The 13849-nt window shown below is 39.1% G+C and overlaps 1 protein-coding gene across 1 annotated transcript in view; it reads left to right on the top strand.

The window, feature by feature from the left end:
• The window catches only part of ATP1B3 (ATPase Na+/K+ transporting subunit beta 3), a 35058-nt gene extending 25392 nt beyond the window's left edge, over positions 1 to 9666 (top strand). The window contains exons 5-7 of the mRNA XM_018049690.1: positions 2588 to 2638; positions 6747 to 6833; positions 8990 to 9666. Of these exons, the coding sequence (XP_017905179.1) occupies positions 2588 to 2638; positions 6747 to 6833; positions 8990 to 9160 (309 nt within the window). The 3' untranslated portion in view covers positions 9161 to 9666. The remainder of the gene's footprint in view (positions 1 to 2587; positions 2639 to 6746; positions 6834 to 8989) is intronic.

The raw sequence follows: 13849 nt of genomic DNA, 5'->3' as shown, positions 1-13849 counted from the left end.
CATAGCATGGTGGTATTAATGTGCTGTGCTCATCTTCGCATCTGAGCAGTAATGTAATTTAAAATCCCATGGCAGATCTGTGAACTTTGGGCTCATTTAACTTTCTGAATAGCTTTACAGTATACATCTATGTAATTAATAGTAAAAATACAGATAAAATTGTATTAAAATGAGCCTAGCCAGCATTATGCTATGTTGTCCAGAAGAAGTGCCTGAATTGTATAGCCACCAGCAAACCAAGAAGCTAATAATGTTCTCTGTTCTAAGTAATAGTGTCTTGGGGTCATTGTGCAAAAGGAAGATGGCTTTCCTTGCATAGTGAAGTGATCGCCTAACCCTGTGCCTTGCTACTGTCTAAATGTACTGCAGAGTTGTGTTCCAATCCAGGTAACCTGTTGAGGCCTGCATGGTCTCTCCTGAAGAGTGAAATCATTCCTGGTCATTTATTCAGAGAATAAGCAGGTTCCTGAACAGGTGCAGACCTCTCAAGGTCTTGAGTATACGTATCACTGAAGTCAACATCCCTAATAAAACTGAAATTGGAGTCTTCTGAAGCTGACACTGCTAGATAAGGAGTTTCCCTTAGGGAGAGCCAGCTAGATGCTTAGGTGTCCAGACCATCTTCCCTCCAGTCTATCCTTCCCCTCCCTCTGTGGATGATGACAGTTCTCTGACTATCCCGTAGCACTGTAGAGATCATTCTGAAACATTGCCTGACACGTGGTAGACACTCAATAAATGTTTTAGCAAGACTTTAAGAATTAAGATTAAAGTGGAGGTGAAACTAAAAGCAAGGTAGGCAGGCAGCAAGTGGGAGCAATGTGAACTATTTGAAAGGGACCCCTACTTTCCCTAGAAATGCTAGGGAGCTCATACATACCACATACTGTTAAATAAAGTAGAAATGGGTTTTCATAGTCCACACAAGAAATGATCCTCATAGTCATCCATAGTTGACTGAAGGGACTGAATGGTCCCATCTTTAAAATGGGTATCGGTGGAGAATTGATTCTAGGACTGCTGAGGACATCAAAATCTGGGGATGTGCAAGTTTCCTTTTATAAAGTGGTGCAGTGTTTGTGTATAACCTGTGCACATCCTCCTGTTTACTTAAAAGCATCTCTAGATTACTTGCACTTAATCCAGTGTAGATGCTGTGCAAAATAGCTGTCAACACACAGGAAATTTGAGTCTTGCTTTGGAACTTTCTGTATTTTTTTTGCTCAAATGTTTTCATTGTGTTATTGGTTGAATCCACAGGCGTGGAACCCATGGATAGGAAGGGCAAACTGTAATGTGAAATCAGGTGATCGAGCTTTTAAGATCGATTGAATTTATTCTTTTTAACAGGAATGCCTTTTGTAATCGCTGCCTCCTAGGAGTATCCTCGCAACACCTAGATTAATGGAACACTTGTTCCCAATAGAAAACCAAGAGAAGCAGCTCTGGTTCCTTCTCCCACGGTGCCAAACTTCCAAGTTTATTTTCTTTGCCAGTATGTCCACTGAATGATGAGGGTCTGAGACTATAGTTGCTGATGGAGGCAGAACTTGGCAGGCTTGACAGGAAGATATCATCAGGCAAATGGGAATCAGTACTGAGATGCTGCATAGGCATGTGGGAGGGCATCAAATCCCAGTGTAGTTCGTTCCAGAGTCATTGCAAGGGCACAGATGGTTACTGCTCTTGAAATTATTTAGACTGCAACACTACTTTTCTTTGGGGGAGAGTACTTACATTTTAAGGCATTCACATTAAAATGCATATAAATTATAAACTAAAATGCATATAAATTCAAAATGCCAAAAATCCTCACAAAATACATGGATAAATATCTTATCATTCACACAGTTAGTTACATCAACTGCATACATGAAAGTAGCTTCATTACATGGAGCTGAATGGTCCCATCTTTAAAATGGGATTCATTCAGTGTATGTGTTTTGTAGATCTGAAATACAGTAGGGTTCTGTAGAAGGCTATGGAAACATGGTTGGGTGGTGACCTAACATTTTCATGAACAGTTACTTCTTATATTATGCCTTTGCAGTGCTTATTTGCGTTAATGATGTCTTAATATAAATAATGAAATGTAAAGATTTCTATTATTTTAAGGGGAGCAAAGTACAATACTGTGTTTTGGTCAATTTTTTGATGACTGACTTAATTTTCTAAATTGCCCCAGTAATATAATGAGATAGATAATTGGTAAGATTATTATATTGCAATGTCTATTCTATTCCTCTAAAATAAAATCAAAAGGCAAATGTAAAAGGTTTTAAGGCAGTGGCTTCCCTCACAGCTCAGCTGGTAAAGAATCTGCCTGCAGTGCAGGAGACCTGGGTTGGGAAGATCCCCTGGAGAAGGAAATGGCAACTCACTCCAGTATTCCTGCCTGGAGAATCCCATGGACAGAGGAGCCTGGCGGGCTACAGTCCCTGGGGTCGCAAGAGTCGGACATGAATTGTCGACTAAAGAGGGAGAATGTTCATCTCAGCCTTCCCGTCCCTTGTCCTCAGCAACGGAGGAGGAGGTTCTGTTGTATACAGTTGTGATGCTTCACTTAATCAGTGTTTCTTTACCTTAGATAATTGGATTAAAGCCTCAAGGAGAACCCAGGATAGACTGTATTGCAAAGGTTAGTATTCAGAAAATAACCAAATTTCTGTTGAAGTTCTAGTATATCTTAAAAATACTTTAAAAGTCTAATGAATTTAGTCATTTTTTTCCCTTCCCTGTCATATTTTAAAGTCCATTGTATTGCCATTCTTAGAATAAACTCCATCTGTTTGCTAATGATAATGCAAAAAGACTTATTTTCTGTGTGCACTTGATATCACACTCTTTCCCTTTATATTTACACGTACCATATTTCATTGATTTTAAGATTCAGTTTCTTTTTTCTACCTGAATAACACTGAAATTGGGGTTGGCCTTATAGTTGATAGAGTCTTAATAGTGTATAAAATTTTTTCTCTCTTAATAGTACATAAATTGGTGTATATCAGTGGCATCTGAGATTTAATGAAACACGGTATCTTTTCCTTAAGGTAGAGGCATTATTTTGCTCTCTTATCCCTACTTTATTTTTTCCAGAGTGCTGTGCTATTTTCGTTTCATGATTTCTTTTGTTTTCTCTCCATGCTGCAAAGTGCAACTAAGACAAATATGTAAATGATGGGTAAGAGTTCTCAGGAGAAACTGTTAAGTTCTAAATTGAATTTTGATACTGTGTAAAATAAAATATTAGCATTCCACCTCCAGTTAATGACAGAAGTGTCTTGATTGAAATGTTAAATTGAAATCACTTCTGAAGTTGTTTGCCAAAGAAAACTGTAATCCCTTTTAATCATGAATGAATTTCTTATTTGGGCAGAAACTTGCTTGTGGTTCTCAAGTCTGATCATGCCTCAGAACCACTTGGAGGGTCTTTTGGGTCCCAGTTCTGCAGGTTCTAACTCAGTAGGTCTGGGGTGACACCCCAAAGTTTGCATTTCTAATTAACTTTCCAGGTATTGGTGATGCTGCTGGTCTGGGACCCATACTTTGAGAACTCCTGCTTTAGAGTATGATCTATTTTGAGCATTTATTCATTGTTTAGAGTAATATACAAAGCTAGGAATTTTTGTGCTTTCTCATCTGGGTTGAAGTACGCATGTGTAACCATAGGCAACTCACTAGGTCTCCTTATGCTGTGGTCAGCTCTGTAGGAAACTTGGATAAAAAAATAAGAGTCTCACTGAAAACCAGATTCTGCATCTGAGCTGAGTTTTTCTTGGTATACAAATCCTTCTAAAAATACAGTGAGCCTCTACTCTACTGCCATCTCTTAGAAGAAAATGTTTCAGCTACGTGATAGATTTAGGAAATGTGTAACTCTGTGATCGCCTTTGCTTGCAAGTCTTTCCAAGAGAAGGTTCCCGATGCCGGATGTGAGCCCTCAGCCGGGCAAAAGTGCCGATTTTATGACAGCGTCCTGTGTTCAAGGGCGTTTACCTCTGAATGTGAGCGGACCATGTAGATACACTTGAGCCAGTGAGTCTATGGAGCCAACACCACCATGAAAGGAGAATGAACACACACACATACGCAGGCCAGAAGGGCAAAAGCTTTCCCCTCCTTTCCCAAGGTTTCATTTCTGTAAGCCTGTGGCCAGTATAAACAACTCTGTGTAACTCTTCCCTTAGGGTTATAAATGGGTTTTTCTCCTTGTTTATCTGTTACGTTTCTTTTGCTTCTAGAATAGTTGGGAGAAATGTTAATGAAAAATTTTGGTCTGATGACTCAGGTTTCAGTTGCTGTCCCTTTTGCTTTGAAGAGTTTTGTGGAAAGTACATAAAATAATCAAAATAGAGTTTTTGTGTTGTTTCTTGTGGATATTTTTGTTTTTAGAAAAAAACACAAAATTGGAAGAAATGTTTGTAAAATCTTGCATTACTCATAGGCTAGATACAAAGGAGTAACCAGGTGGCATACATAAATTTTAGAGGTGTGGCTATGTGAACAGATGGAAACATTTATTGCATATCATCATATTGCTGTTTTCCATTAGATTTGTCTATATCAAGTGTTCTTGGTGTAAATTCTTCAGTTGAATTACTTTTTATGTAGTATATTTCTTTTGTCTTATACTCTTAACTTTGATCTGCTTTAATTGCTTTATACAAGTTAAGAGTTCTGGAAACACTAAAACATTGATGATAGGACATGCTCTTTAATTTTAAAGAATAGTTCCTGCAAAAGATGTAATATTCATATTTATGTCATTAGTTTTTTTAATTCCCTTACAAAAATGAATCGTATTCATTAAAGAAAATTTAGAAAAATACAGAAGGAAAAATTTTGGTAGATTTTTGCCCAGAGATAACCACTGCTTAGGACATTTAGTGTGTGTTTTTCAAATGATTTCCAAGTGATGGTGATATAGAATAAACAGAATGCATTCATTTTAAATCTTTATTTTGTTTTCAGTGGAATTTAGTGACTGCTAGTAGAAAACCATGACATGCAGTTTTACCCTAAAATTTATCATTGTTCAGATATACCTTTTATTGTTTCTTAATTTCTAAATGTTTATTTTCACTGAAGATATAAAATGCAAGTTTAAAAGTCTACCAGCTTGATGGTGTTGATACAAACCGGTGGAGCAGTTCATTGAGCATGTGGCGATAACTGTGAGCCTCAGTTCCCCTCTGTGTAATTGATTGCACACACGAAAGGGTTGTTAGGCCTAAACAAGGTAAATATAAATTGAGTGTTGTATCTGGCTGAACATACACACTGAAGTGCTCAATAAACTGCAACCCAAGGAAAACCTTTTACATTTTGGGGAACTTCTCTGTGTTTGTAGGAATTAAGCTCATATACTAAGGTTAAACAAAAGTAAGTAATGTACAGAAACACATTAAAGCGACTTTTTTCCTCCTGTGTAAACTGTTATTTTAGATTTCACGTTCTTTAAATTAAGGAGTATAACATGAGGTGGTATTTGAATAGTGGTTGAAAAAAGGCTTCTGTACTTTTTCTTAGTCTTGTTATTGCCTGTTCTTTTTGCAATTTTTGGTCTGGATCATTAGAACTTGCCCCCTTTTTGGAGTGTCATTGATTTAGTTTTTGCTATCTTGTCTATATTGCTTCTTCATGTGTTTCTCTCACTCCACACACATGTGCTACTTCACAGTGGTTCAGTGAAGTAAGAGAGTAGGGGTTCCCTTAAGAGATTCTTAGTTTTGCTGTAGTGTTTCATGTTTTCTTTCTAAAGTAGAGATTAGTTTATTCAAATCTATAATTCAAACATTCAGAAATGTTTTATATTATTGCCTTGTGACATTGCCACCGATTTTAATAATTTGGTGTCTCTGTCATCTACTCAGTATGTGTAAAGTTACAGTCATTAATACTGGACCTATTCAGAACGTGTTACATGAGAAATTTTGTGAATTGGTTATTTTTCAGGAAGAATACTAGGTTTGTGTTTTTATTGGGTATAAAAGTTTTTTTGAGGTATGCTTGATTTGTAATATTACATAAGTTTCAGGTATACAACAGAATGATTCGTAATTGTTGAGTATACTCTGTTTATAGTTGTTATAAAATATTGATTCTATTCCTTGTGCTATATAATTCATCTTTAAACACATGGAATATAATTGCAGCAGTCATACAACTTTAATTGACTTACACGTGCTCATAAAATAATTCAAGGAAAATGTGATATTCAGATTGCATAAGAAGAGTATTAGCTCAGAGTACGTTAAAATTTCCCTTGAGTTTTTTATCAGCTGCATGATCCATTCTTCCTCTGACTACAGTTATCGTGGTTATTTTGGACCTGCTGCCTCCCAGGCCCGAGTGGCACATTCTGGGTTGTGGCAGCTGTTGCTTCCCAGTCTGGAAGTGCACAGTACTTTATTCATTTTAGAATCCCTTGGTCCCAGACCTCCTGGTGCACTCCTGCTGTCAGTGGCTAGAGAACGGGCATTTGGTAGTTGGAACACAGATAGGATTTTACAGACAGTGCATGGGTAGATCGAGCTGTAAGTTAACGGGACTGTCATGGAAATAAATCAGGAAATCAGGATAATTCATGGCAGGGGTTTAAATCAAAAAATTCTCTTGTAGCAAATACAGTTGAAACAGCTGTAGTTTCTCCATAGTGTTCATAATTGATATTGCTTTAATAAAAATATACTTCTAAAAATTATTGTTTGTAACCTAACAAGAGTTTCTTTTGTTTTCAACTTTAGAGTGAAAGCACAGCATTTCTATCAACTTATCCTTCCAATGGAACGATAGATTTAAAATATTTTCCATATTATGGGAAAAAACTGCATGTGAGTATTTAGAAATTCTTAAGTGATTGAGACTCTTGGGAAACTGGCACATCTGTATTAAAATGCCAGTGGTCTGGGTCAGGTAGACAAATGCCTGTGTAACGTGTGCATCATCTATTCTGGTTTTTAAATACATTGGTGTGGCAGACGGAGACTCCAGGTCTACAAGTTGAGCACAGAACCGAAGCAGATAAGTTAAAGGATGATTATTTGCAAAATAACATTTTCTCTTTCATGTCATAGTGTGTGCTTATTTAAAGAATATAGAAAAGTGGTTAAGTCATTACCCAGAGATAACTATTATTGTAGTGGAATTTCTGTAAGTGGAATTTCTATATGTATTATATATATATATTTAGCATTATATATATAGTAGTAAACTTTTAATTTTATTTTGAAATAATTCTAAACTTAAGTGGCTTGCACCATACAGAGGATTCCTATTAACTTTTTACCCAACTTGCCTGTGTTGATGCTTTACATCATTTGTCTTATCAGTCTCCATATATATTTTTCCCATGAACCCTTTGTCATTAAGTTATGAACACAGTGCTTCTTTACACTAAATCCTCTTTACATTGAATTTCCTAAAAGTAAGGACATTATCATAATAACCATCATGTACTTAACAAAGGAAATCAGCATTGAACTGTATTAATATGTGATCTACAGACCATGTTGGAATGTCACCAGTTGTTCCAGTAGTGTTCTTTATTGCACAAGAAAGTGTTTTCCTGGTCCAGGTTGTTACATTCTGACATCTTTAGTTGCCTGTAATCTGCAACAGTCCTCAGTAGGTCTGCTTCATGCCCTTTTGGGGCTTACTTTGTGGCTTATGTTCCTCAGTTTGAGTTTATCTGATGTTTTTTCATGGTTAAATGTAGGTTGTGCATTTTTGGCATGAATGCCTAAGAAGAAATGGTATGTCCTTTTCAGAATGGCATGTCAGGAGGGATGTGGTATTGAGTCGCATTGATGGTGATGTTAACCTTGAACACTTGGTTAAGGTGGTGTCAGCCAAATTGCTCTGATGTAAAGTTATACTTCTTTCCCTTTGTAATCAATAAGTATTATGTGGGGTGAATTCTTGGAGAGTCTGTAAAATTATTGCTCCCATAATGTTAGCATTTATTGATTTGGTCCTGAATCAGTTACTAATAGAATTGCTCTCAAATGTTTTTTTCTAATTTCATCTTTCCTTTTTCCATTTACTAGTTGGCATTCCACTCTAAGAAAGTGCATTTTCTTCTCCACTATTTATTTATATTAATATAGTCTCATAGATTGTTACATAATTTAGGTATTAATACATTATAATCATTTATTTTGGTGCTAAAACTCTCCCGCATTTGGCTGGTGGAGACTGGCTCTAGCTTCTGTGTCCTTTAGGCATGTTCCCTGGATTCCTACAGCACTAACTTACTTTCTGGCACCACAAGGGGTCCAGGTTCATCTTTTATTTTCCCTTCCTTGGCCCTGGAATTAGCCCTTAGTTCCTTTTAGTGAAGGCTTGTATTTAGAAACCACAATGATGGCAAAACAGTTATGAGTATATTTGCACCAAGTTAAACAGCAACCATAAGGATATTAGAAACCTAAGTAACATCAGTGAGGTAATCTTCCACATGTTTATCAAACATATTAATAGATAAGTATATGTTCTTCTCGAACACCTGGAACTGTCACAAAAATTTATCATAAAAAATGCATCTTCAAGTTTCGTAAGATAGAAATATAATAATACCTTGTGATCAAATGCAGTAAAACTAAAAATTATTGAAATAAAAGTGCCCTTCCTAAAGAGGGAGGAGGTGGGACCTCTCTATTAAACAACTCTTGAGTAAAGAAGGAAACGTAAACCAAGTTTATAGAGTACCTAAAAAAATAATGAAACACAACATAATCACAATCTATGGAATACATTTAAAGCAGTGCTTAGAGGAAAATTCATAGTAGTAAGCACTTTGATCAGTTTAAAAAAAGTAAAAGTAAATGAATATTCAGTTAAGGAAAAAGTAGAGGATAAAAAAATACATCTAATTAATAGATTAAAATCTTGTTTGTTTTTTTAATTTTTAAAGAATAGGCAAGCTCCTGAAAAGTGCAGTTAAAGTTACTGTAGAATTTGAATTAATGTATTTTCCTTTATTTGCCAGGGGAGCTACCTGCAGCCACTAGTTGCCGTCCAGGTCAGCTTTGGTAGTGATGGTGACGTAAAAGAAGTAATGGTTGAGTGCAAGATTGATGGATCACCCAACCTAAAAACCCAGAATGACCGTGACAAGTTTTTAGGACGCGTTGCATTCAAGATCACCATGCATGCATAGTAGGAGTTAGGATGTCTCTACAGAGTAAACGTTGTGTTGTCTGTCTTCATTTTGTATAAGCGGGACCTGCCATTCCAGAATTATGAGACCGCCTTGGAGAAAGGTGGAGTGGTACATGACACTGGGATAACATAATGTGCTTCCAGATAATAGTGGTCCATGTCCTTCGGAGTAACTGCCTGTTGCCTCTGCTGCCTTTTGAACCATGTACACAGATAGGGACTGTGAACACCTGATTCTGAACATGTAGGTTGGGGGTCTTGTCCAATTTTTATGTGGTTTAATTGCCAAGTGTCTAAAGCTTAATGTGCTGTGCTATGTAAATATTTTATAGGTTTAACACTGGTTAACTGTCATATTTTGATGCCAGCAAAGTTTTAAGGGATAAAATGGTACCTGACCAACATCAAGTGACTTTATAGCTACAAGAAATTCAGTGTGTGGAAAAGTTCTGTATGTGAGGAGGAAAAAGGAAAATAAAAGTGGATTTGAAAGGTTGGCGTGGATGTTTTGTAAAATTATTTTTTAGGTGCTGAATTAGTTTGTGGATCTTTTTGACTCGGAGCACAATCTTTTTGCTGCAAACCATGTAAAAACAAACAGAAAGAGATAGTGATGGGATTATTTTTAACACTGGAACTAAATCTTTTAAAGTAGTTAGATTGAAATATTTTAGACCATAGATAAAAACAGCATTTTTAGGTTGGCCTTTAGGAATACACACCTAAATTTTTATGAAATTAAATTCATAAGATTTAAATTGTGCAAGAGTTTGTGGGGTCTTATGACTGCTTTTATTTAGCCGACTGTGGAGTGGACTCTAATAAAAGATACAAATTGTGAAATATAAAAAAAACTTAGAACTTATTCAGAGCTTCAAACCAAACAGTAGTTTGACTTCAGCATTGTTTGATTACTGTCATGAAACACTTCCTCCTTCAATCTGAGGCGCTTGGTATGATTCTTTGTCGTAATGTGGGCTCCTTTCTCCTCACCTGAAAAAGGTGTGCTTCCCATACGATCTGGGGTTTTTTACCCCCCCCCCCCCCCCGTTTTTTAACTGTTACTTTTCTCCTTAAAAACCAAAGCTAGTATATTTGAGGCTTTGTTTGTGTTAGTGCAAGCCAGGAAGAGCAGGGATGCACCCAGCAGGTTCAGGAGTGGCTGTCTGGAGAAAAACTGAGTGCTCTGGGTGGTCTCGGCTGGCCAGGTGGGCCTTGACGGCCCCAGAACAGCCTGCACACTTCGGTGGTTATCACTCAGCCCCATTGGGAGGTCTGCTTATTGCTCTGCCACTAAGATCTTAGTGATTACAGATTTTCATTGTAGAAGCCTCCTTTGCAACTGAAGAAAATGATTCTTGGAATTTTTTTTTTAACTTGATAAACATTTTAAGAAATATTCATCTTTGGCCTGGCTGTGTCTTCATTGCTGTGCGGCCTTGCTCTAGTTGCAGACAGTGGGGGCTACTCTCTACTTGTGTCGTGCAGGCTTCTCGCTGTGGTGGCTTCTCATTGCAGGGCACAGGCTCTAGGCACATGGGCTCAGTAGCTGTGGCTCACAGGCCTGGTTACTCTGGCATGTGGGATCTTCCTGAACCAGGGATCAGACTCATGTCCCCTGCACTGGCAGGCAGGTTCTTAGCCACTGGACCACTGGGGAAGTCCCTGGAGTTGATAAACCAAACCTTTACTTTGATTTTCCTCTCAACTGGGGACGGTGGTGAATGGCAGGCTGCAACTAGGATATTACTTTAGTCAGCTAAGTGTGAACAGGTCCTCAGCAGCTATCACTTAAATTTTTGTATCTTTCCAAGTGTAGTGTGGGTAGAAATTTTGTTTTACGGAGCTTCAGTTCAGTTCAGTCGCTCAGTCATGTCCGACTCTGCGACCCCATGAATCGCAGCACGCCAGGCCTCCCTGTCCATCATCAACTCCCGGAGTTCACTCAGACTCACGTCCATTGAGTTGGTGATGCCATCCAGTCATCTCATCCTCTGTTGTCCCCTTCTCCTCCTGCCCCCAATGCCTCCCAGCATCAGGGTCTTTTCCAATGAGTCAGCTGTTCGCATGGGGTGGCCAAAGTATTGGAGTTTCAGCTTTAGCATCAGTCCTTCCAATGAACACCCAGGATTGATCTCCTTTAGGATGGGCTGTTTGGATCTCCTTGCAGTCCAAGAGAGTCTCAAGAGTCTTGTCCAACACCACAGTTCAAAAGCATCAATTCTTGGGCACTCAGCTTTCTTTACAGTCCAACTCACATCCATACATGACCTCTGGAAAAACCTTGACTAGACGGACCTTTGTTGGCAAAGTATTGTCTCTGCTTTTGAATATGCTATCTAGGTTAGTCATAACTTTTCTTCTAAGGAGTAAGCGTCTTTTAATTTCATGGCTGCAGTCACCATCTGCGGTGATTTTTGAGCCCCCCAAAATAAAGTCTCGCACTGTTTCCACTGTTTCCCCATCTATTTCCCATGAAGTGATGGGACCAGATGCATGATCTTCGTTTTCTGAATGTTGAGCTTTAAGCCAACTTTTTCACTTTCCTCTTTCACTGTCATCAAGAGGCTTTTTTATTCCTCTTCACTTTCTGCCATAAGGGTGGTGTCATCTGCATATCTGAGGTTATTGATCCCGTCAGTCTTGATTCCAGCTTGTGCTTCTTCCAGCCCAGCGTTTCTCATGATGTACTCTGCGTATAAGTTAAATAAAGGAGCTTAGGTAAAAGCAAAGTACTTCTCAGAACATGTGATAAAACTTGAGATATTCAAATTGGGTTGTGTGGGTTTTGGAGAGAAAGAAAGGGGCAGACACAGGAGTCACATCTGTGCCTCCTCGGTTCAGGAGGTTGGCCATGGCTCACCCCAACTCCTGATGCAACCCACTGTTAATGACCTTAGTTGACATACCCAGTTTTTCCTAGCTCTGTTTCGTGTTGAAATTAGAGGTGTTTAACAGCTTCTTCACAAGCCTGCTGTGGGCCAGGTAGCTTCCAGGCTGAGGATAAAGAAAGGAAGCACTGTGGTCTCTTGAAGATCTTAAACGGAGGAAGCAGGCTCTGAGATGATGGCAGGTATGTGCAAGAGAGTTGGGGAGGCCTAGGTCCTTCATAGGTACCCCAAGAGAGTGTGGGTAGGGGCTGGGTCTGTATGGAATGGATATAGAGGCTGACTAGGAATGAATGGAGCCCTGGACATGTGTTGAATCTGCGTTTTTGCTCCATTTCAGGTTTTTCGTAGAACTTCATGTATATCTTGTTAACATGCAGATTCTGATTCCCTAGGAGACACTACACTGAGCAGCCTCAATGATGCTTATTCACAGACCACAGTTTGACTAGCAGGGGACAAAGAACTAAAGACAGCTTTGCATCCTCAGTGACTGAGTCTGGCACTAGCTTCATTACTGGATGGAGAAGATTAAACTGTCAGTTGACATTAACTTGTACTTAAAATTCAACAGGTATGTTATTAATACATTTCTAGCTAAAAGAAAATTATGGGTTAAGTTTCTTTAGATCTCCAAACTTGGGATTTTTTTTTTTTAATACTGCTGCTGCTAAGTTGCTTCAGTTATGTCTGACTCTGCAACCCCATAGATGGCAGCCCACCAGGCTCCTCTGTCCCTGGGATTCTCCAGGCAAGAATACTGGAGTGGGTTGCCATTTCCTTCTCCAATGCATGCATGCATGCATGCTAAGTCGCTTCAGTCATGTCCGACTCTGTGCAACCCTATAGACGGCAGCCCACCAGGCTCCTGTCCACAGGGTTCTCCAGGCAAGAATACTGGAGTGCGTTGCCATTTCCTTCTCCAAGGGATCTTCCCAACCCAGGGATCGAACCCACGTCTCCTGCATTGGCAGGCAGGTTCTTCACCACAATGCCACCTGGGAAGCCCATACTGTATCATTGTGTCTCAGTACATAGTATCTTTTAGTTGGGCTTTCTGTACCAGCTACTTTCCCTACCTCCCATATGCATCAGTTCAGTTCAGTTCAGTCATAGTTAGTCCTATAACTTGAGTCCCATTCTCCTTTCTTAGTGGTAACTTTGCCCCCATGTGCAGCAGTGAGATAAGAAAGGTTGGTCTGTCCTCTTCATGAAACCCAACAGGACTGCCCTATCACTAAAGGTACAGCCCTGTGAGGAGGACTTCCCAGATTTTAGATAGGATCTGATGGAAGAGAGAAATTCATGTAGAATCCATGATCCTTCATTGTGGAAGGAGGCGTAGGGGGATTTGGACTTAAATCTTGAATTGCGTTTGATTGCTTGGAAATCTTTGGTGCGGTCCTTACTCTTCTCAGCTGCAGTTCTCATTTTAACTAAAATGAAGCTGTTGCCCCCCTTCAGGACTGTGAAGATTAAACAGGGAAATAGGCCATGCCAACATGTGGTGTTACTGTTCAGTCTCTCAGTGGTGTATGATTCTTTGCAACCCCAGGGATGGTAGCCCATCAGGCTCCTCTGTCCGTGGAATTTTCCAGGCAAGGATACTGGAGTGGGTTGCCATTTCCTCCTCCAGGGGATCTTCCCCACCCAGGGATCAAACCCATGTCTCTGGCATTGCGGGTGGATTCTTTACCACTGAGCCACCAGGGAAGCCTGCCAGCATGTTGTAGTTGTTGACAGATGTTTGTTTCTGAGGACTTCCCCCTCCTTTTGAAGTTACGGAGTTTTCAGTAACT

Source organism: Capra hircus, chromosome 1 (genome assembly GCF_001704415.2).
Source record: "Capra hircus breed San Clemente chromosome 1, ASM170441v1, whole genome shotgun sequence".
Lineage (NCBI taxonomy): Eukaryota > Metazoa > Chordata > Mammalia > Artiodactyla > Bovidae > Capra > Capra hircus.
Note: the sequence above shows the minus strand (reverse complement) of the source record. Positions and strands in the feature narration are given on the sequence as shown.